General features: G+C 41.9%; 1 protein-coding gene across 11 annotated transcripts in view; it reads right to left on the bottom strand.

The window, feature by feature from the left end:
- Positions 1 to 25759, bottom strand: part of PLCE1 (phospholipase C epsilon 1) — a 323845-nt gene that overhangs the window by 231467 nt on the left and 66619 nt on the right. For 10 of the 11 annotated variants that reach the window (XM_040434726.1, XM_040434732.1, XM_040434729.1 and 7 more), the window contains exon 2: positions 18514 to 20015. In XM_040434726.1, coding sequence (XP_040290660.1) covers positions 18514 to 19686 — 1173 coding nt within the window. In that variant the 5' untranslated portion in view covers positions 19687 to 20015. Of the gene's footprint in view, positions 1 to 18513; positions 20016 to 24546; positions 24667 to 25759 lie in introns of those variants that run through there. The other variant, XM_040434727.1, reaches the window with a different exon arrangement.

Genomic DNA, 25759 nt, shown 5'->3' with positions numbered 1-25759 from the left:
TCACAAGGCAAATTTTTGGGTAAAATTCGAGGAAGCAGCCGAATCGAATTTTTGAATAATTCGCTCATATTCATCAGCGATTGTTCCTCCCTCATTCTGTTCTATTCATTATCGCCAGCACGTCCCTGATTACACAGGATGCTCGTTCATCGACTGATAAGCTGCTTGATTATACGTTCCTATGAACATCTTGATAATTCTCTCATTAGCTATCCATAATCAATTTCTTGCGTGGTTATTTAGAATAAATGACAAATTGGTACCCTACACGTTTCTGCACCCTCAGGATAGGTCATCAATATCAGATCGGCGTGGGATGACTCCCAGCACCACCACCGATCCGTTGTTTGAAGAGACCGCAGCGCTCGTATGGAAAGGACCAGTTACATTCCGTCTGCTCCTTACCATGGAAGTGAATGGGACGGCTTAGAGGTGATTACACCTGCTCGCCGCTGCAAAGTCGATGTTGAGCACATAAACAGTGAAGAGAAAGCAGTGTTTGTACGCTGCGTTCTCTAAGCACCTGATCGGCAGGGATCCAACTCCCTGCTGATCTGATGATCAATCCGGAGGATAGGTCATAAATATAGGAAACTGACCAACCCCTTTAAAGGAGTGCCTGTTTTTGTCCTTAAGCGGCTTTGGGATTGCAGCGCAGCCCTATTTACACAAATGAGCTAAAATACTAGATACAGCCCATGGACGGGAAGAAAGCCGCCGTGTGTTTTCTTATCTCATACAAGTCATTAAGTACAATTCTGTTCCAAAATCTATATGCTGGAGTTGCCACTTTCCTCCATAAAATGTTTGACAAGTCATCTTAAAGAGGTTTTCCAGGACTTTTCCTTAGAATTTGTCATCAATATCAGGTGGGTGAGGTCCAACACCCGGCACCCCTACCAATCTGATATAAGGGTAGGTCATCAGTATGGAGGTCCCGTAAAACCCTTTGAAAAATACGTAAATATTTCTCTAATATGCTGCATACTTCACATGGAAAGCAACATAACCGCAATTACCATCCACAGTATGTCAAAAGTCTAGACTGACAAATGGAAACCACAAGTTGCAGATCACAAGAAAGCACAAAGAAAAGTTATGACCAGTAGGAACGGTCCTCACATACCGGTCCTATCACTAACCTTAACTTACATTACACTGCACGTGACTGTTCAGTACCTCCGAGGAGTCCACAAATCCATCCAATGTCAATGGAATGTATGAAAACACTTTCCAAACCGATAAAGAAGCCCGTTCTTCCACAAAAGCAACATATAGACAAGAAAAATATATCCAGCCAAGTCCAAAGCTCTCTGCTGAATTTCACATCATGCTGCTTCACCTCTTAAGTTTATGTGAAACTTCTTTCCTTCTGCAACAAGCCAAAGAGAAAGCAGTTTGATGGGGAGGGAAAGAAACTCACTTATCTGGCATTTGTCATTTTCAGTGAGCACAAGCTAATGCTGGAAGATAATCCTGTGGTCGTGGTAATTACAGGGACATCACGCCTCATACACATGGTTCAATAGTCGCCTAGACGTTTACAGATATGTACAAGACGAGAAGTATGAAATGACTAGATAGATAGATATGAGATAGATAGTTACTGTATGAGATAGATATGAGATAGTTACTGTATGAGATAGATAGATAGATAGATATGAGATAGATAGATAGACAGACAGAAGATAGATAGATGATAGATATAATAAATCTAAAATAATAAATAAGTAAAATCAGTTTTTAACTCTATAAATGGTGCCGGCAATGCTAGGAAGACCCTTACCTAGATCACTCTTATTTATATGGGGTGCGATGTGAGGGAGAAAAAGAGAGAAAAACTAATACAACCTCCTAACATAATCAAAGTGGAACTTTAAAGGGAACCTTTCACGTTAAATACGGTGTTTGATCTGCAGACAGCATGTTATATAGCAGGAGGAGCTGAGCAGATTAATGTATCATTCTGTGGGAAAACATTCAGTAAAACTTGTATTTTATACATTTATATTCCTGCTCATTCTGGGCTTTGAAGTCCAGGAGTAGGTCCTATCAGATCCTCCTGCTCTATAACACGCTGCCTGCAGCTCAGACACCATGTTCAACGTGACAGGTTCCCTTTAAAAATAGCTACAAGTACTACAGTGTAAGGTTAAACCCTATGGAATGCTGTTTTATATAAGTACATACATTACACTTTAAAGGACCATATACTACAAACCGGATTCCAAAAAAGTTGGGACACTAAACAAATTGTGAATAAAAACTGAATGCAATGATGTGGAGATGGCAAATGTCAATATTTTATTTGTAATAGAACATAGATGACAGATCAAACGTTTAATCCGAGTAAATGTATCATTTTAAAGGAAAAATACGTTGATTCAAAATTTCACGGTGTCAACAAATCCCAAAAAAGTTGGGACAAGTAGCAATAAGAAGCTGGAAAAAGTAAATTTGAGCATAACGAAGAGCTGGAAGACCAATTAACACTAATTAGGTCAATTGGCAACATGATTGGGTATAAAAAGAGCTTCTCAGAGTGGCAGTGTCTCTCAGAAGCCAAGATGGGTAGAGGATCACCAATTCCCACAATGTTGCGCAGAAATAGAGTGGAGCAATATCAGAAAGGTGTTACCCAGCGAAAAATTGCAAAGACTTTGCATCTATCATCATCAACTGTGCATAACATCATCCGAAGATTCAGAGAATCTGGAACAATCTCTGTGCGTAAGGGTCAAGGCCGTAAAACCATACTGGATGCCCGTGATCTCCGGGCCCTTAAACGACACTGCACCACAAACAGGAATGCTACTGTAAAGGAAATCACAGAATGGGCTCAGGAATACTTCCAGAAACCATTGTCAGTGAACACAATCCACCGTGCCATCCGCCGTTGCCAGCTGAAACTCTACAGTGCAAAGAAGAAGCCATTTCTAAGCAAGATCCACAAGCTCAGGCGTTTTCACTGGGCCAGGGATCATTTAAAATGGAGTGTGGCAAAATGGAAGACTGTTCTGTGGTCAGACGAGTCACGATTCGAAGTTCTTTTTGGAAATCTGGGACGCCATGTCATCCGGACCAAAGAGGACAAGGACAACCCATGTTGTTATCAAAGCTCAGTTCAGAAGCCTGCATCTCTGATGGTATGGGGTTGCATGAGTGCGTGTGGCATGGGCAGCTTGCATGTCTGGAAAGGCACCATCAATGCAGAAAAATATATCCAGGTTCTAGAACAACATATGCTCCCATCCAGACGTCATCTCTTTCAGGGAAGACCCTGCATTTTTCAACAAGATAATGCCAGACCACATTCTGCATCAATCACAACATCATGGCTGCGTAGGAGAAGGATCCGGGTACTGAAATGACCAGTCTGCAGTCCAGATCTTTCACCTATAGAGAACATTTGGCGCATCATAAAGAGGAAGGTGCAACAAAGAAGGCCCAAGACGATTGAACAGTTAGAGGCCTGTATTAGACAAGAATGGGAGAGCATTCCTATTTCTAAACTTGAGAAACTGGTCTCCTCGGTCCCCAGACGTCTGTTAAGTGTTGTAAGAAGAAGGGGAGATGCCACACAGTGGTGAAAATGGCCTTGTCCCAACTTTTTGGGGATTTGTTGACACCATGAAATTCTGATTCAACATATTTTTCCCTTAAAATGGTACATTTTCTCAGTTTAAACTTTTGTTCCGTGATTTATGTTCTATTCTGAATAAAATATTAGAAGTTGGCACCTCCACATCATCGCATTCAGTTTTTATTCACGATTTGTATAGTGTCCCAACTTTTTTGGAATCCGGTTTGTATATTTACAGTTCAGTGAAGTTATGAAAAATTAGATTTGGCTGCTTCGCCGAACTTCAACAAAAAATTTGATTTATTATGAATCACTTTGTCACAAATCTATTCCCATTGTATGGAGCGGGCGCATTTAACCCCTCAGATGCCATGTTCAATGCTGATTGCGGCATCTGTGACTCACATTCAGCCTTTGAGGGGATATAAAAAAATCAATACCTCATTCACTTGCTGGCGGAGAAGCTGTCAGCTCTGTCTTGATTAAAGAAAACCCACCAAAGGACCTGCAGCAAGCACAATGACGTCACTGCCTGATCACACTGGGCACGAGATGATGTCATCACTAATCACATGGTGACGTCTTCACCCTCCCTCAAGGTCCTTTGGCTGGTTTTCTTCAATCAAGGTGGGAGCGGACAGCTTCTCCGCGAGCAAGTGGATGAGTTTAATATATATTTTTTTCAGCCACCATTTAGGAAAAATGTATTTGTTACCACGAAGCACAAGTAAATTCGGCTTTGTGATGTATCATATTTTTCCTAAAATTCGGATCGAAGTCCACTTTGTAAAGTTCGATACGCTCAACACTAACTATATTATTTGTCCCGCATGGCTGCTCTCTTCACACATTTTAGGCTCCTTTCCAGAACGCTGTATGAGCTTTCAGGAACCCTGATGTTGTGTCTCCCTCTACTGTTCATCTCATATGTACTTCTCACATTCTGCAAGATTAATATCTACCCGAGGTTGTCTGCACTCAGAGACATAGGACTAAGCACCACATTGTAAATGCACCAGCTCTGCACATTATTACGGCTCCTTCTTGGAAGTTTATTTATTTATTTAAATCAAATCAGGTTTTTTTTGTTTCCCCCCCCACAGAAATACAGATCAAATGTTGTGATGCACATAATGTCAAAAAGCAAACATAAAGCAAAGCATCACAATAAAAACCAGTAACAGCTGACTTTTCATCATTATCTGTGATCTTGAAAGATTTTTTTTTTACGGTAACATAGGTTTGGACTAGATGGGTTCAGATTAGGGATCGACCAATTATCGGTTTTACCGATATTCAGGATTTTGAACGTTATCTGTATCGGCATCTATTTTGCCGATATACCGATAACGTATGGGGAACAAGGATCGCGCTGCTCTCAGCGCTCTCTGTGTTCCCTCAGCAGCACAGGGGAGAAGGAAGCAGTGTCTCCTCCCCCTGTGCTGCTGCTGCCGCTGCCACCAATGAGAGGAGAGAAAAGAAGAGGAGGGGAGGGGCTGTGGCCACCGCTCCACCAATGAAGATAACTACCGCAGATCGCAGCTACCGCTCATAGAGGTCGGGAGCCGGCTATGTGATTCTGCAGCCAGCTCCCGCCTCCTGTGTATGAATTAATAAGAGAGTTATCTTCATTGGTGGCGCAGTGCGCCCCCCCAAACCCCAGTATTAAAACACTGGTGGCACAGTGCGCCCCCCAAACCCCAGTATTAAAACATTGGTGGCACAGTGTGCCCCCCACCACCACCCAAGCCCAGTATTAAAGACATTGGTGGCGCAGTGTGGCCCCCCACCCAAGCCCCCCAGTATTACTCATTGGTGGCAGTGCCCACAGGGTCCCCTCTCCCCTCCTCCTCAGTGGCAGTTCCGATCGGAGCCCCAGCAGTGTAAGCCTGGGGCTCCGATCGGTTACCATAACAGCCAGGATGCTACTGAAGCCCTGGCTGCCATAGTCGGCTCCATGCTGCTGTGTGTACTATGCATAGGGCAGCAGGAAGAGTGTGCAGTCCTATTCACCCTGATAGAGATCTATCAGGGTGAATAGGACAAGGGTTCTAGTTCCTAAGGGGGCTAAAAGTAGAAAAAAAAAGTTAAACCCCCCCACCTAAATATTAAGTATAAATGAAAAAGAAAGAGTTACAAAAAAAAAAAAAATACACGTTAACAATAAACATATTTATTTTCAGCAGATTTGTGTAGGAATTGTATTTATTTTTTTCAAAAATGAAAATTCACAGAATATCGGTATAAATTATCGGCTATCGGCCTGAAAGTTCACAGATTATCGGTATCGGCTCTAAAAAATCAATATCGGTCGATCCCTAGTTCAGATGTCACGCTAGGAGTCATTAATCAATGGTGCTGATTTTTTTCAAGAACATAGCGTGGGTCATTTACTAAAGCCACACACTGGCCTTAGTAAAAAAAAAAAAAAAAAAATCAGCTGCAGGAAGATCTGACACATTTATTAAGAAGCAAATGCCCTCAAAAGGATTGTTCCATTAAAAATATTCTACAGTTTTCAAACCAGCACCAGGATCTGAATACTTTTGTAATTGCGTGTAAAAATGTAGTATAGCTACTGAGTTATTCAGTTAAATAGCGCCACCTGCTGTTTGCTCTTTTTCTAATTTCTCTGTCTACCTCACTGAGATGGATGCACATGTTCAGTTCCATCCTTCAAGTGTCACCAGCTGCATCAGACAAGATACTCCCCCTGAGAAAGGACACTCCCCCTGAGAACGGACCCCCCCCCCTGAGAAAGGACACTCCCCCTGAGAACGGACACCCCCCTGAGAACGGACACTCCCCCTGAGAAAGGACACCCCCCCTGAGAACGGACACTCCCCCTGGGCTAGCAGCTTGAAATAAATGTAGCAGAGAAATTAGAGCAATAAATGGGGAGATCTCTGGATCCATGTGAGGTACAGGGCTGGTTCTTTGTAGGAGATTCCCATGTACCATATGATGTTTGATTTTCATTTTTTACATCAATCATGGGGTAACTCCTTTAATAAATGTGTTGTAGCTTCTGCTGTGTCTGCAACAGAACACAAATCTACTCTAGTCAGGAGCTAGAGCAGGTTCCGGGTGTAATATGCGCGTAGGTTGTGAAATGTGTCGGGCTGAGGAGCTTCCGTCCCCCCAGCTGCCACCTCCTGCCCATTTTTTTGAAAAAATCTAAAAAGTTGCAAATGTTGAAAAACTGAATTTTTATGCCAGAAAACTGTCATTTGACATTGGTATACGATCCCCCTATTATGTTACGATCATGTTTGGACATTTTACAGAGATACACGAGAATGTGCTGAGATTTTTTGGTGGAGAATGTGTACAAAAATTGTTTCAAAACCTGAACAACTTCCTTTTGTTGCAGAAAGCTGTAGCACGTGTGTTTATACCTGCTTAGTCATCTTAGTGATGATGGCGGACACACAGTCTAATACGTTTACTCCATTTTTGCACCGTATGACGCGACCCCTGCCGAGTTTGATCATATAAAACTGCTGCAAATAGGTTTTGCAATGATATTCTTAAATTGAAGATCCGTAAAGGGATAAGGATTTGCGGGTATATAGCAGTATATTATTTCTTCTACCCTTACTGATCACTTGAAAGGGCCTGAAACTGGCCCTTAAAGGGGTTATCCAGGTGTTAACCTATGATGGTGTTGTCTGTCATACAGCTGGTTAGTGGGGACGCTGAGCATCGGACCACCACTGATCTAATATGGAGGTTTAAGCCCCTCAGAGTTGGGTAATATGCCTACTTGCTTCTCTCTACAGTACAGAGTTGTCAAATGTCCCCAAACCTTTTTAACCATTTCACTGCTAATGTAATATGTCTTGCCTTGGCTAGAATATAAGGGCTACAGTGTACATCTTGGTATAAAATCAGCTTTTGGGGGATAAACTGAAGAGGTTTCCCTTCCAGCGGTTACAGCTTTCACACCACATAGCGCCAGTCCTATAGCATTACTGACTCGTCCTCCAAGTTCACTGCAATCTGAGAAAGGCTCATGATCGGACCGAAACGTTACATTCTCTGCGGGCGGCCAGCAATAAGCTTTGTTCTCATGAGCGTCTTCACAAGTGTCAATTTTCTATCATTATTAGCTTTTAGAGTAGGACCCTACCGAGCACTAAAAATATTCCATGAGCGCTGTGCTCCCTATGCAATATACCCGTCTAGGACATGGCTGCCCTAGGAACAATTTTAAAAATAAAGCATAAGATATTTTTTTTTTTTTAAAAAGGAGAAAAACACATTTCTCTTCTCCAAACTCAATTAAAGTCCAAAGGCACAAAAACTGCGTACAGATATCCACACTTCCAGTTATGAGCAATCCACAAGAAGTCACAAATGTGTCAAGATGTTAAAAATAACACACAAAGACATTGGTGATCCCTAAATAATGTATGTTCCAAGCAAAAATTTTTTTAAAAAGTTTGTATATCTACCACTAGGTGTCTCTGGTACTCTAAAATGTTATGAAGCAGAAATCTAAGTTTCATCAGCACGCATACCATTAGATATAAACATGAGGGATGAGCGACTCGGTTTTAATGAAGCGATTTGTCTCAGGGCTGTCCCCACAGGTGAAGAAGCGGCCACTTGCCTGTTGATTGACAGGGCTGGACATGTCACCCACCCCTGACAGTCTGGGCCCTGTTCCAATGCTCCGAGTAGCAGCGCAGGTGCTGAAGCTCAAATCTGGCTTCAGGAGCAGCAACAGTTCATGCGCCGCAACCCATGTGTGTAGTAGCGCATACACAGTCGCTGCTACCGAAGCCGACTAGTCTATCTATATATCTATCTCCTATCTATCTCCTATCTATCTCATATATCTCATATCTATCTATGTATCTATCTCCTATCTATCTCATATATATCAAATCTATGTATCTAGCTCATATCTATCTATCTATCTATCTATCTATCTATCTATCTATCTATCTATCTATCTATCTATCTCATATCTATCTGTCTTCTCAAATCTATCATCTATCTAATATCTATCTATCAATCTATCATATCTATCTCTAATAGCTATCTATCTATCTATCTATCTATCTATCTATCTATCTATCTATCTGTTACCACTCCTAAACCCTGCTACTATCTCTAATGGGCTAACACAATGTCATCTTATGTATGTTTGTCCAGGTCCTAATCTTGTTATGCAACTGTTCATATGTAATGTACCTGGTTTACCAGAAGGTGGCAGCAAACACGGCAGAGCTATAGGTAGAGAGAATGGAACTTGCCATTCCATTCTAACCCCCCTCTGGAGAGAAGTGGGCTAGCCCAATTTCCTGAAGGAAGGGTGGGGACCAGTTTGAGTCTAATTTCCCCCCAGCAAGGGGAAGGGTGTACAGGGGCACATCTCTTCTGGACATGCCCATGGCAGCCAGAGCACCCTAAGCTCTGCTGGCCATGGAGGCAGAAATTGGAAGTCTCAGAAGCCAAGAGCATAGTCCTCTGGCAGAAATTAAGTCAGACTAAGGAGATGTAATGCCCCAGAGGTGCATTACCACCTTTGCACCTTGCTACTGTCTCCTATGGTTAACCTAATGTCATCACATGTATTTATTTACAGGTCCTGCATAATGTGCATCTCCTATTTTGCAACCGTTTGTGTTCACATGTAATATGCATGGTTCACCAGCAGGTGGCAGCAAACATGGCAGAGCTACAGGTACATAGAATGGAACCTTCCTTTCCATTCTAACCCCCCTCTGTGGTGTGGTGGGCGTGTCCCACTTGCTGCAGGGAGGGGGGAGTTTAGTCTAGAGTTATTTGCAGTGGAGGGTGTGCAGCAGGTGCACGTCCCTGCTGGACGAGCCCTGTCTGGACCAGCTGGAGCACCTTCAGCTCAGCTGGACATGAAGGCAGAAGCCTGAAACCTCAGAGACCAGGAGAAAGTGTTCCCTGGACAAAGTCAGAGACAGATCAGATTATAAAGTGAAGTAGCAGAGTCGGAGAGCAACTGATGTAGCGGAGAGGAATTTGCCTGCCACAGTTAATGCCAAAGCCTGCTGGAACCAAGATAATGTCTGTAAACCGTTTGGAGAAATGTTTATTCAAGTAAATCTGTTATCAACTTCCTCACAAGGTCTGGACTCAATTTATTTCTTCAAATCCCTCAAATATTCAACCAATTTGCTCTGCTTAGTTAAACAACGCCTGGGATCCAGCGTATCCAGGTAAGAGCACCCCGACATGTGTACCAACATTAAGGGACATTTAGGCCACCCTACAGCACTCTGGCATTCCTACACCTGGGTACCATCCACCATATCACTAAAAGGGGCCCTGTGCACTTGCTGCTTCACTGCAACTGGCATCACGAAAAACAAACACTTATCTCAGCTTAAAGGGACCCCTTGCCACTGTCGTGTGTCGCAGTCATTAAGCCAGCTTGTCAGTACAGCAGAGATAAAGAGAGAAAGCAGAGTTGAGTTTGCCTTCCAGTTCATGCTAAAGCCTGCTGGAACCAAGACAAAGCCTGAAAACTGTTTGAAGAAACGTTTATTCAAGTAAAGCTGCCATTGAACTTCATCTCAAGGTCTAGACTCAAGTTATTCTTCCAAATCCCTCAATTAGTCCCCCATTTTATTGCTTCGGAGCCAAAGCCTGGGATCCAGCGGTATCCAGGTAGAAGCACTGTGACACACATAAGGAGACATTTAGGCTGCACCGCACCACTCGGTATTCCTACTAAACCTGGGACACGATATAGGGGTCCTGAGGGGAGGCGCACGTTGGATATCTATTTATCTATATCTCTCTCTCTCATATCTATCTATCTATCTATCTCATATCTATCTATCTATCGCCTGTTAGGGCACCTAATGGTTGCTTGGCTGGATGAACAAGAAATTTACCCGTTTACGTCTAGCACCTCTGGAGTCTGCTCGGTGGAAGCTGGTTGCTCATCATTTCAAGCCAAAACTTTTCAAAAACACAGTAGAGGTGCAAATCTTTTACATTTTCTCAATTTATATTTCACTCTAGGATTTGGCTTACAAATACTGATCAAAATACACAAGTATAAATGACGGTTAAAGCTATATTTCTGGTTACTTCTTTGTCATTTCCTTTGGACTGCAAGTCTGAAAATGTGACCTTCCTGTCCATACCTAAAATCTGACTGTAAATGACACATTTACAATATACCCTTGCCCTCCATTCCTCTCATCCTGCCTAAGTTCCTCCAATCTAGTCCCTCAAGATGGTCTCCACCATCTCAGACTTCCCCATGCAGGGTGATGTCTGACCTGTTAGATGTGTTCTTGGCAGCTGAAGGCATCTGTGTTGGTCCCATGTTCATATGTGCCGCATTGCTGAGAAAAATCATGTTTTAATATATGCAAATGAACCTCTAGGAGCAATGGGGGCGTTGCTGTTACACCTAGAGGCTCTGCTTTCAGCTGCCAAGTGCACATGCAATAGGTCAGCCAGTTTCATAGGTACAAATCTGATGACATAACGTCATGGTCACTGGTCCATCCAAGGAGTGTGGATTCAAAGCTCTGCTGTCTGTGCTGCAGACATTTCTATTTCCCCAGTCATTAACAAAAATGTATTATCATTGTCCAAAATGTAACGGATATTGTGGAGCTGAAGCCTGGTCCCCCATTTAGTTCAGAAATCATTAGACATTTCCTTCTACTTTCCCACCACTCCCATAGACTATATGCTGGAATCTGCTAACAGGACATTGTTAGTTCTGTGTGGACACAGTCAAGTCATTTAGAGTGTAGCCGACATTTCAGGTAATTTTTCAGAATGGGCTGCCATGTGGGTGTACCGTGTACATATAGGAATAACACCATTTCTGGCCATTGTATGACTTGCATCTGGCACTTTTTTAGCACTTAAACATGTGCAGTCTAATTCTCAGTTTTAGGTGAAGCTTAGCTGGAATCTTGTCTGCCCATAAACAGGGCAAGGAGAAATAGGGGATCGTGCCTCCCAAGTCTCTCTAGCACACCCTAAAATGGTGGATATTACACAGCTTAAATCGTACCCGAGTTTTAAAAAAATGTTTGAAAAATGGCTGTGCAGCTTTGTACAATCATAACTGTGAAGGAACAAACCTTTTTGGGGCTTTCCTAATGTCTCTTTCAACCATATTATTTTCAGTTTCAGCTGCATAGCTAGATGCATTTCTTTCAGAAGTAGGGGGTGTATTCCTACTGTGAAATCTGCCAGCACTGTACGGCTGTGAGAACTTTTCCCTTACTTCCCACTATGATTGTTTTCAGTTCTGGAGCTCACAGAACAGATAAGAGGGGCACATCACACTTACAGATACACAGAAGGCTCCTGTGATGTTCAAAAGCTGTGTAGTACAGTGTTCATTTTAGGACATGGTCAGAAATCATAGTCGCATATCAGAATAATGTCAGTGTGAGACAAAATACTCACCCTGATCCTGACACCGACATCTGACCCTGACTTTGATATTTGACTTTGACATCTGAGTTTGACTTATGCTCTTCATAGGTCAGGGACAAAGTCAGAATGAGTTATAGATATACTGTGTATTTATATGCTAAATCACACAACCAAAGAAGGTCTATAGCTGAGCTCCTGGCTATGTCTGAAATGCTGTAAGCTAACATATTGCATTGTTATATTAGTGCATAGCTCATTTGTTAGGTTATTTGTTTGTACACTGAGTTTTGGGGGTCAAAAACCATTAGCAACCTTAAAAACAACAAGTTAACGTTTTTAACCCCTTAAGGACCCTGCCATATTTCACCTTAAGGACCAGGCCATTTTTTGCAAATCAGACATGTGTCACTTTATGTGGTGATAACTTTAAAACGCTTTTACTTATCCAGGCCATTCTGAGATTGTTTTCTCATCACATATTGTACTTCATGACAGTGGTAAAATTGAGTAAAAAAAATGTTATTTTATTTATTAAAAATACAAAATTTACCCAAAATTTTGAAAAATGTGCAAATTTCTATTTCTCTACTTTTATAATAGATAGTGTGACACAGTGAGAGGTTTGGCCTGGGAAAACAGGTATTTTCCTCCTAGCATGTGCTGCTGGGCTGATTTATAGCCAGATGAGGTCAAATACCGGACCGGATTTTAAATGCCGGTCCGGGTTTTGGCAGCACCTGGCTGTCCTTAAATAGGCAGCTGGGTTCAGAAGCCATGTCTCTGTGTTGGGATCTGTGAGCCTTGTGTCTGGATGAAGGCTTGCTACCTGTTTGGCGTGAAAACAGGTTGGTGCTGCTATCAGCAAGGACTCTGAGGCAGAATTGCCGCATGGTGTGAATTACCACCAACACCGCAAGGTGACTTTTTGTTTGAATATGACTGTTTGTTTTGTCACTTGCCTAAAGTGTGAATAAAACACTGAACTGTTTGATCCAAAGAACTTCTTGTTGCCTCTATACTGCGTCCACTAATCCTGTCTAGCCAGAGCGAGTCCCCACAATAGTAATACCCCCAAAAATAGTTACTACTTTACATTTCCTATATGTCCACTACATGTTTGGATCATTTTGTGAATGCCATTTAATTTTTTGGGGACATTAGAAGTTTAGACGCAAATCTTGAAATTTTTCAGAAAATTTCCAAAACCCACTTTTTAAGGACCAATTCAGGTCTGAAGTCACTTTGTGAGGCTTACATAATAGAAACCACAAAAAATGACCCCATTTTAGAAACTACACCCCTCAAGGTATTCAAAACTGATTTTACAAACTTTGTTAACCCTTTATGTTTTTTCCACTAACAAAGCAAGGGTTAACAGCCAAACAAAACTCAATATTTATTGCCCTGATTCTGTAGTTTACAGAAACACCCCATATGTGGTTGTAAACTGCTGTACGGGCACACGGCATTGCGCAGAAGGAAAGGAACGCCATATGGTTTTTGGAAGACAGATTTTGCTGGACTTGTTTTTTTCACCCTTCCAGTAGAAACTCCAAAAAAGTGACCCCATTTTGGAAACTACGGGATAAGGTGGCAGTTTTGTTGGTACTATTTTAGGGTACATATGATTTTTGGTTCCTCTTTTTGTGAGGCAAGGTAACAAAAAATAGCTGTTTTGGCACCGTTTTTATTTTTTGGTATTTACAACGTTCATCTGACAGGTTAGATCATGTGGTATTTTATAGAGCAGGTTGTTAAGGACGCGACAATACCAAATATTACTTTTTTTGGTTGTTTGTTTCAGTTTTACATAATAAAGCATTTTATTAGTTTAAAAAAAAGATTTTTTAGCGTCTCCACATTCTGAAAGCTGTAGTTTAATTTTTTTTTGGGGCGACTGTCTTGTGTAAGGGCTCATTTTTTGCGGGATAAGGTGACGGTTAGATTGGTACTATTTTGGGGGGCATATGCCTTTTTGATCGCTTGGTGTTGCACTTTGAGTGATGTAAGGTGACAAAAAAATAGTTTATTTAGAGCAGTATTTATTTAATTTTTCTGACGGTGTTCACTTGAGGGGTTAGGTCATGTGATATTTTTATAGAGCCGGTCGATATGGACGCGGCGATACTTAATATGTATTTTGGCTATAGGACTTTTTTTTTTTACTTGAAACTTTTAATTTTGGGGGGGAAAACTTAATTTTTTAAACTATTTTTTCTCTTTATTTTTTGTCCTACTCTGGGACTTCAACTTTTGGGAGTCTGATCCCCTTTACAATGCATGACAATACTTCTGTATTGTCATGCATTGGCTGTAAGTGTATTACACACTGTAATACACTTACAACCTGCATGCCTGTGAGATCCAGGGGGCTGGATCTCACAGGCTCTCCCGGAAGGCAGCCACAATGCCTAAGGAAGGCATCGGGCTGCCTTCCCTGCCATCAGGTCCCCGTCACAGCAGCACGGGGACCCGATGGCCACCCCGCACATGTCTGAAGCCCGCACGTGCCTCGATCAGCACTGGTGCCGGTGCATGCAGTAGGGGTCTGGCTATCAGTGACTGCCGGACCCCTTCCGCTGATCGGGCGGGCGCAGCTCCTGCACCTGCACGATCACCATGCAGTTCATGTACGTCACTGGTTCTTAAGTCACGGCCAGATATGACGACATGTACATCATGGGTCCTTAAAGGGTTAAACATTAGATAAGAGACAAATTCAAGTGATGTGTGACACTGATGTGTGACTTTCCTGACTAGTCAGCGTCACAATGACTTTTTGGTTTACTGTATTTTTGTATGCTAAATTACATAGATGAAGAAAATCCCAAACTGACATTAGGCAAGCCTAAAACTCAGTGGTAAGGCAGTTGCCTCATATACAATATTTCTCGGTTCTAAACCCCTTTCAGCCCTTAAAAAAACAAAACATTTTATTAAGCCCTAGATAAGAGACAAATTCATGTGATGTGTTATCAGTCTCAGGATCTCAGCTAGCTCCCCCCCCCCCCCCCCCCAAATTTATTTTTTTTCCTGTTAGATGTCTTCGGAGTCTCTGTTGATAGAGACGGATCTTGCCTGACAACAGGCAGTGGACTGCAACTTAAATGGAAGTGAGACCCCTAGTGGCCATTACTTTACAGTTTTTTTTTTCAGGTGGATGCAGGGATATTTTCTTTTAAATGAAGCGATTTAGAAATTTGCTACTTAAACCATTATCTGTTAAATGAAATGAAATTGAGGGAAAGTACAGTGACTCTTTAACTAAGCAGTTTAGATGTGAATCCAGCAGTGAAGTTAGGCAGTAAATCACCTACAAATCAGCAGCAGTCTCGGTTTCAGGCTCTCTGCCTATCTGCAGAGGCCCCTCCCTCCTCTTCACCTACCCTCTCCCTATAGACATCTACATCCCACAGTGGGCAGGCAACCTGTCTTCACTGAAAGAGATGAGATGAATTGAGAGTTAGTGAGAACAGGAGAAGAGGAGGCGAAAGCATTTTTCTCTGATGAGATATATTACAAAGTTTTTTTTATATTCACCTACACTAATCATTTATGAAGAAAGAAAATGAAACAACAGTTACTCTTTAAGCTATGTGTTTTTCAACAGGGAGGAAGTAAAGGACTGCAGTGGCTGAAGTCTCCTTCCACTGAATGATGTAGTATGCAGCTAGCAAGCTACCTAATGAAGCTACTAAACAGGATACAGAACTCAATTTATATTCTAGATCAGAAGCTAAAATTTACAGACTTAGCTGCATATTCTAATGGGGTTTTAAGTGCATCATTGGAGATACCATTTAAATGTAAAATTATATTACATGTCACCTAGAAGCAGCCTGGCCTACAGCAAAGTCATTCCACTTTCAGACTTGGAGAATTATCTGGTATAGGTACAAAGTACATACAGAAATCCCCATTGAAAACTCTGTTAAAAAGCCTTTGGCTGTGCAAGGATTAAGGTCAGGTATAATCCTATTACAATTTTCATGGTAAATTATTCATGTTCTCCGCTGCTAATCAGAATGTGAATTGCTTAACACAAAAGGCGGTTTAATAATTTAGAGTCACTAAACATAACCGCTATGTGACAACATTGACTTGAAACATTTCAGGTTTCTTTTATGTCATTTCTGTAGAAACGATTTAATAAAAATCACAAATTATATACTGGGTTCAAAGGAAATGACAATACAATGTTAAAATTCAGGCAATGCGACTTGTAACGGGTACGTTTTTATTAGTGACAGGATCCTGAGGGTTGCGCATAGAAAATATATGTACATTCTTTTTGTGCAATTGTATTTTAGATGTGTGACATGCAGATATGGCCCATAATATATAAGGAACATGAAACCAGTTATGACAGCTATTTACTGTCCTGTAGTTCCACCATCACCCCTCCAAAAATAACGGGTAAATTTATGTATTTCTCGACTGTAGTCGTAAGAGAGGGCTTACTTTCAGTGGACCAAAAAAAAAAAGCTTATAGAATATCAGCAGCTGAATATCTTATGAATACCTCTCAGGTCCTTTGATTTGCCTGGACTCCCATCAGAGTTGGACTGGAGTTCCTTGAGCCCACCAGAGGAAATTATTCTCAAGGTCCCACCCCTACATCATCAATAAAGTCTTATAGGTTTTGAAAGAAAGAAATAGACCCTAGGGTCAAGTGATTGGCTCTAAAGGCAATATCAAATGTTTTTTTTTCCTGGGCCTTTGGGGCCCACTATAATATTACAGCCTGGACCAGGGGCGGACAGGTAATTTAAATTGGCCTTGGGGAAAAAAAACTAAAGTGGCCCCATGTTGTATACAGGTCCAAATTGACAGAAGGCAGAGCAACATAAGTAGACAGGGACAGCAATATCGTAGTGCAGAAGAAAATACCGCCCCAGCAGAAGCAGATACCACAGGTCATCAGTAAAAAGAATCTCAGAAAACCCCTTTAAGTCACAGAAACTTCTGCAACAAATCGGCCACATGTAAAAATACTGTTATAGATATTTCAAATGGTGAAAGCATTAATTTTTATGAAAATTAGGAAACTAAGGACCAGAGGTCACATTGATCATTGATGCCCTTAGGGTCAGTTCACACAGGGCTGTTTTTTGCGTGTATTTTGACGCGTAATATGCGCATAATTCGCCTGTAAACTGTCTCTCATTCATTTCAATGGGAGTCGGCAGGTGCTTCTTTTTTTCATGTGTAAAAAATAAGCAGTATGCCCTATCTTGGAGCAGAATCTGCGCCGATTTTCCCACTGTAATTAATGGGAAGCAGAAAAATACAAATCAAAAACGCTTGGATTCATCATTAATTTTTTGCGCGTGTATTATAGAAATCAGTTGTGTGAACTGACCCTTATACTCTTCTACTTTAGTCACTGAAAAATAATGTTTACCAGCAGCTGCCACCTGCTGTGAGTATACAAATATCTGATTGGCTGGTGTGAAGGGGAGGGGCTACTGTACCACTTAAAGGGGTTAGCCACTTTTTGGTTACTGTTGATAAATGTGTTTGTAAGACGGCTATATGACACTAATATATCCTTTGCTGATATTACAGTATGTGCCATTTTCTACATTTTATAAAGAATGCCCCATTGTTGGTCTACTCTTTCTGCCATCCACATGGAGGTCCTGTCCATAAAATGACTGCTGATGGAGGATCATGTGACCAGACATCACCTATCCATTCACATACACTGAACCTGTTGTCTGCACTTTGTTGGAAGTGCGTGTGCGGTGTGTTCTTCAGTTACTTCAGGGCCTCGTTCTTGAGATTGTAGCAGGTCCCAAAGGAGGGACCTGCATCTATCAGACATTTATGGCATAGCCTATCCATATGCCATAAATGGTGCAGATAGGACAACTCATTTAACTTAAAAGGGTTAAAGGGCATCTGTCAGCAGATTTGTACCTATGAAACTGTCTGACCTGTTACATGTGCTCTTGGCAGCTGAAGACATCTGTGTTGGTCTCATGTTCATATGTGTCCGCATTGCTGAGAAAAATGATGTTTTAATATATGCAAATGAACCTCTAGGAGCAACAGAGGCGTTACCATTACACCTAGAGGCTCAGCTCTCTCTGCAGGTGCCGCTCCCTCTGCACTTTGATTGACAGGGCGGAGCGTAATGATGTTTTTATTACCTGGCCCCGTCAATCAAAATGGAGTGGGTGCAGAAGTTACAGAGAGCGGAGCCTCTAGGTGTAATGACAACGCCCCCGTTGCTCCTAGAGTCTCATTTGCATATATTAAAACATCCTATTTCTCAGCAATGCGGGCACATATGAACATGGGACCAACACAGATGTCTTCAGCTGCCAAGCGCACATGTAACAGGTCAGACAGTGTCATAGGTACAAATCTGCTGACAGATGCCCTTTTTTAATGAAACTCCTAAGAAACTCAGAAAAAGTTACTTTCGCCTGCTGAGAAATATTTAGTTCAAACTCGACCCGTGAAAAAACAATTAGTATAAGATGAGAAAATCATATAATACAATAGATAGTAGATGATTTTACCTCACACGCTGTCATTCTCACCAAGTAGCAGAGCAGATCTCCTCTTCTGGCTGACCCTTGCACAGATGCCAGGCATTGAGCAGCTATCCAGTGCCACTTCAGGTCATTTGTCCCTTCTTGTTTGCTCTCAACAAAGCAGCAAGCTCTCGTCCCAATGTGGCCAGAAGGCAAAGACTTCACAATCGCACTTGTTCCAGTATAAACAGACTTTTTCACCTCCTTATCATTTTTACAATACCTCCTGACCAGCAGAGTTGAGCGGTCTTTTCTGCTCCTCGACAAATCATGATCTATTTCATCCATGAAGCTTTCACAGGTCTCCTGACTTTCTAATGGATTTGAGGACATTACACAGAGTAAATCCTGGCCATGAGCGCAGTCACCTGGAAACCCTGGCGCTTTTTCCGAGTACAACCTTGATTGATTATTCACATGATGACCTCCTTTCGTACAGAGCGTTACGCGTCCATCGTTGTTGTCACAGCTTTCACAACGACTGTTTAGATGACGGGAGCCGGAGACAAAACTGCCAAAGCAATTTCTTTTCATTGTCTGCAAATGGCTGCCCAAAATACATGGGTTATTTGTGGAACACAAGGCGCTCTTCTGAGCGGTATACGATCGATGCAACGGAGGAATGCAGCTAACGGCATCTGTGCAGTGATCACTTACTATTAACTGACCCTCTAATGCCCTCCTGTCCACCAGTGATCTATCCACTCTAAAATTAACTTCTTTAAGCACTGCGGGAAGCGGAGGCTCTAGGCAGACATTTTTACCTTTTAGAGGGTTGTACGACTTGCAAAACTGATTAAAACCCAGGTTGGCTTTGCAGGCCTTCTCTAAGGCTTTACTGCTTATGCTGAAGCAGTCAACAGCATTTGATATGCCAGGTTTCTCTTGTAGAGCTTTTTCATCAGTCACATTTTCTCGGGTTTCTTCGTGGCTTGTTATTAAAAAAGACTTCGCAGAATTCTCTCCGTGGTGACCTTTTAACCTATATATGGAGGCCGCAGTCTTCACATTCTCTCGGTCTTGGACTGTTCTGGATCTTTTTATAACACTACTATCCAAAGTATTCTTAGAATTTTCATCTCCACTTGACTGAGAAGATATCACTTTTCCATCTACTGAGGGTAAAATAACAGAAGCAGCCACATCCTCCGAGGTCATCTTGACAGGCAGACTTTTTTGTTTTGTTTTACTGTACCTTACATCTAGTTTGCATTATTGGGGGCTATATACTGTATATTAGCATCATGGCAAATATTTACTCTGTAGCAGATGTTAAATGTTAGATTTTTTTGTATCCCTCAAATCTTGAATCTGATACTACGGTATTGTCAATAGTCATGCATTTTTAAGGTTAGTTTCATCCAGCTGTTTACTCCAGAGAAATAAAAGTAGAACATAGCAGCAAGTCTTCCTGGTAACAGTCGGGTGATTTCCAGTTTCATTTCAAGAGCCTCTAGATGAGCAAAATGGTCCATAAATCGCAATTTCTATAAAACAGGGAGAGATAAACAAGAATAATAAGCAACGCAAAGCTGTCTTCATACTAAAGATCACATCCTAAAACTTCATAGAACTAAAGACACAATCGACAAAATTGTAGCTAGAAATAAACTTCAAAATGTGCATTAAAGGGGCTGTTCCAGTTCAGTATTTCCCTTTAAAAAGGTAATGTGTCCTCAGAAAATTACCTATTATTTGAGGCACGCTTTTATGAGGCATTTTTAAAGAATTTTTGGTGCTTACTTTAAATTTTCCATGTCGATAACTATATTTAACCAAAAATCGTAAAGTCCCGAAGTTTTCGCACTGGCCTAATAATAGGCCACTTCTTGGTCTGTACAGATCACTTCACTGCAGTTATCTGCTTATCATTACAGACAGGATTGGAGTGACAGATAGCACCTCTGTGTATAGATAAGACATGATCAACCATTCACAATACACATTCCCTTTAAGATTGGGAGTATCGGCTGAAAATATGGGAACATACAGATGCAGCCGAGCTAAACTTGATAGTTAACGCTTTAAGTAAACAATGGCAAGAAAGAGATAACTAACTTTTCAATGGATTTCAATGGCTTTTGTCACAAGATAACTGAGATAACACTGTGACATGTGTTATCGGAGTCCAGTTTAGCTCGGCTACATCTGTATGTTAATAGCCATAGTTACTAATCTTACAACAGTGGCGTACCTACCACAGAGGCAGACCAGGTCAAGGGGTCGGTGGTGAGATGGGTGATGCAATATTGAACTCCTCCTGCTTCTATATAGTTATTATTGTGTTTTTACTGACGCCACCATTAGGGGGAGTTCATTGAATAAACCATTTTACAACTTCTATTGAGTTCAGTGGAAAGGGTTATTCTAAGAGTTTAAGAAAATTGGGTACCAGCAGAAAATGGTCTAAAATTAGAGAGAAAAAATCCAGTACTTACCTATTAAATCCACCACCAGTCCTACAGCGGTGATGCCACATACTGTATACCATTCACGTGATTGCTACAGCAAATCACCTTGGTAGTGATGTGCTCATGGCATGTGACCACTCTGGTCAGTGATTGGCTGCAGCAGTCACATGAATGATATATGACATTATTGCTGAAGGACATGTCCTTAGGCTAGCTCATCAATATCAGATCAGTGAGAGTCTGACACCCGCCCCCCCCTCCCCCCCCACCACGATCAGCCATAGTGCTAGAAACTATACAGTGTACAACGCTAGAAATAGACAGCTCTGTACACTGTGTAGTGGCCGTGCTGGGGTACTGAAGATTAGTTAGCAAATGTGAGCTGAGCTGCAGTACGCTACCCTGGAAGGTACACGGTGTACAGAACCTTCTGCTCCATACACTGTATTTTCTGGCTTCGCAGCTGCCGAAATAGCTCATCAGTGGGGGTGTCGGTTGTCAGACTCCCATTGATCTGATATTGAGGACTTAGGCCTCTTTCACACTACCGTATGGCTATTTCAGTGTTTTGCGGTCCGTTTTTCACGGATCCGTTGTTCCGTTTTTTTGTTTCCGTTTTGGTTCCATTTTTCCGTATGGCATATACAGTATACAGTAATTACATAGAACAAATTGGGCTGGGCATAACATTTTCAATAGATGGTTCCGCAAAAAACGGAACGGATACGGAACACATACGGATGCATTTCCGTATGCATTCCGTTTTTTTTGCGGACACATTGACTTTAATGGAGCCACGGAACGTGATTTGCGGTCAAATATAGGACATGTTCTATCTTTGCACGGAGCGGAGATACGGAAACACGGAAACGGAATGCATACGGAGTACATTCCGTTTTTTTGCGGACCCATTGAAATGAATGGTACCGTATGCGGAACGCAAAAAACGGCCCGCAAAACGGAAACAAAAAACGGTAGTGTGAAAGAGGCCTTACCCTGAGGATAGGCCATCAATACCTGTAGCACAGACAACCCTTTTACATTTATATGCATTGAGCAATCCCTAGTGGCGGCAGCAGGCAGCCAGAGTTTTATTGTGTACTGTTTGGGGGGGAAGGAAAGCAGGGATTTTGGGCTGTATGTTGTAAATGGGTGACTTATTTATACAAAAATCCTCCCGTCACAGTGCTGTTCCATGTAGGCTGGCTGCTTGTGTTGTGCCTGGCTGCGGACTTCTGTGGTGTGTGTGAACTGTTACCTGTGACTTGTTTGCTCCCTGTGTTTGATTATGTAAGGGTTAAAGGGGAATTTCAGTTATAGCAAGTTATCCTATTTCCACAAGCCAACATAGGGACTGTCGACCAGTTGGGGGCTGTCATTTAGGACAGATCTTCCGAAAAGGTAGGGACAGTGGTCTGGTGGAGACTAGGTTTGCACTATTCCCTACCCATATGTCCAGTTTGATTCTGATTATGTTTATGTCTTGTAACCATTGTTGGATAAAACATTCATTTTTGCCTATTGCCTATTGGTTCTGAAGTTTTGTCTGCAAACGCTTGTGAAATGTTCGGGGATTCTCCTAAACCCCTGAATGTGACCCCTCCATAGCTGATCTGGCAGTTTTTGCCCAAGCTAGATTCGTCAGGTGCCCTGTTGATCAATTTTCTGCATGCTGCACAGGAGAGTGATACTGACACACCAGTCGACCCACAGCTCTCACCCATGTAACTTGTAATTTAATTAATAAAAACATATTCGCTGGAGCTCTCAGTGGAGACGAGCCCACATTATGGTTTGCTGTGGAGCCCTATGATGTATCTGTACAGCCTACTTATTTTGCACACATGGAAGAACATGAAGCTACCTACTTGCTAATAAATTCATCCTCTGATCTTGCTATCTGAAAATACTCCGAACAACACGGCATGGTCATCTACATGGCATCTTTTTATTTTTTGCCGCTTTCATTAAAGGATTAATTAAACTTTTAATCTTCAGGCTTCAAAAGGAAGCTAGCTCAGGGGTTCTGCTTCATTTTGGAATGTCATTAAACATGTTTTGTTTGATCTCTGGATAATAGTGAGGGGGATGGCGGTCCTGACCACATCTACATGAAATGGGGTTTCAGTCATGGGACAACCCCTTTAAATATTTAACTCTTATAGCCCTCGGTTATCTGGTTAGAACTGGTGCCTTGCAGCGCTGGGGTCCTAGCTTCGAACCAGACCAAGGACAACATCTGCATGGAGTCTGTATGTTCTCCCCGTGATTGTGTGGGTTTCCTCCGGGTACTCCAGTTTCCTCCCACACTCCAAAGACATACTGATAGGGTACTTAGGGCTCGTTCACAAGAACGTGTGATGCCCGTTGCCGTATTGCGGACCGTATTTGCAGATCTGCAATTTACCGTTCACCGTTCCGTGTGCATTCCGCATCACGGATGCGGACCTATTCATTTCAAGGGGTCCACAAATCCGGAGAAGAACGGAACGGAACACTACAGAAGCATTACGGAGTGCTTTCTTGGGTTCCGTTACGTGCTTCCGCACCGCACTTGCTCTATCTTTTTGCGGAACGGAAGGATCACGGACCCATTCAAGTGAATGGGTCTGCGATCCCTATGCGCCTGCCCCACGGATGGTGCCCGTGCATTGTGGACCGCAATTTGCGGTCCACAACACGGGCACGGGCTTCACACGGTCGTGTGAACGAGCCCTTAGACTGTGAGGCCCACTGGGGACAGAGCGATGATAATGTCTGTAAAGTGCCGCAGAATATATTAGCGCTATAAAGCCTCATTCACACATCAGTGATTTCTATCAGTGATTTGTGAGCTAAAACCAGGACTGGAACCTCCACAGACATAAAGTATAAGGAAAAGATCTTCATCTGTGTTCTGTGTTTAGAACCGCACCTGTTTTGGCTCAAAATCACTGATGGAAATCACTGACCAAACGCTGACGTGTGAATATCTCTGGCAAGCTTAGAATCTGCATACAACTTGCATTCATGTGTTAACCAGTCAATATCCAGCAATGTTAAAAACTAAATGCATTATAGACACTGAGCTATTAGAGACGTGTCTGTAGACATGATTGTCATTAATTTCCAAAAGCAATAGTAAAATTGTGAGAATTAGTGAAAAAAAAAAGTGCTTGAAAACAGTTTCCCATTGTTTTGAATGAGTCCTAGCCTCCATATCTCACACAGTGCATATTTTTATGCTGCTGTTTAAGAGGTAGCATGTCGCTTCTTTGAAGTGCTTTATTCGCTGCATTTCTCATTGAACGCAACGGGAAGGCATAAAATACATTCACAAAATGCTGATGTGTTATTTGGAGCCTATTTGCAGAAAATATGCATCAAAAATACTTTAAATAACGACCACACTTCAGAGGCTATTATACGTCTAATGAGCCTCGTAATTTTCAGCAAGCGAATTATGCCCTGTGAACATAATCTCAGAGAATATTTACACGCCAGCGAGACAGAAAATCAGTTCCATTCATCAAAATGGGAATGTCCCTACAGCATCGATTTATGCAAGCCTCATTTTATTTGTATCAAAGACCACCAGATAACTTTTGAAATGTATTTTCACACTTACTTAAAGTGGGTTTCCGAGTGTTTAATAATGTTTGGACGCAGATGTCCTTGAGCTTGTGTTCATTGTACATCTGTCTTCAGCACTGCTAGGGTTAATCTTCTCCTGCTTTGTGAGCTGCTGCATGGCTGTATCCAAATGCCAAGCTGCTCATATACAGTACAGACCAAAAGTTTGGAAACACCTTCTCATTCAAAGAGTTTTCTTTATTTTCATGACTATGAAAATTGTAGATTCACACTGAATGCATCAAAACGATGAATTAACACATGTGGAATTATATACATAACAAACAAGTGTGAAACAACTGAAAATATGTCATATTCTAGGTTCTTTAAAGTAGCCACCTTTTGCTTTGATTACTGCTTTGCACACTCTTGGCATTCTCTTGATGAGCTTCAAGAAGTAGTCCCCTGAAATGGTTTTCACTTCACAGGTGTGCCCTGTCAGGTTTAATAAGTGGGATTTCTTGCCTTATAAATGGGGTTGGGACCATCAGTTGCGTTGAGGAGAAGTCAGGTGGATACACAGCTGATAGTCCTACTGAATAGACTGTTAGAATTTGTATTATGGCAAGAAAAAAGCAGCTAAGTAAAGAAAAACGAGTGGCCATCATTACTTTAAGAAATGAAGGTCAGTCAGTCAGCCGAAAAATTGGGAAAACTTTGAAAGTAAGGGCTATTTGACCATGAAGGAGAGTGATGGGGTGCTGCGCCAGATGACCTGGCCTCCACAGTCACCGGACCTGAACCCAATCGAGATGGTTTGGGGTGAGCTGGACCGCAGAGTGAAGGCAAAAGGGCAAACAAGTGCTAAGCATCTCTGGGAACTCCTTCAAGACTGTTGGAAGACCATTTCAGGGGACTACCTCTTGAAGCTCATCAAGAGAATGCCAAGAGTGTGCAAAGCAGTAATCAAAGCAAAAGGTGGCTACTTTGAAGAACCTAAAATATGACATATTTTCAGTTGTTTCACACTTGTTTGTTATGTATACAATTCCACATGTGTTAATTCATAGTTTTGATGCCTTCATAGTCATGAAAATAAAGACAACTCTTTGAATGAGAAGGTGTGTCCAAACTTTTGGTCTGTACTGTATATACCTGGCTGTTTATTTCAGTCCTGGTGTTGTGCAATTGATCTCTTTTGGTCTCTACAGGTTTTAGTAGGTCTCTCTTACTAGTGCCTGTAAAAAAGCTAGTACCCTTTTGTCTGT

The sequence above is a fragment of the Bufo bufo genome, chromosome 6 (assembly GCF_905171765.1).
Source record: "Bufo bufo chromosome 6, aBufBuf1.1, whole genome shotgun sequence".
In the NCBI taxonomy this organism is placed as follows: Eukaryota; Metazoa; Chordata; class Amphibia; order Anura; family Bufonidae; genus Bufo; species Bufo bufo.
This window is presented reverse-complemented; position numbering and strand designations above follow the sequence as displayed.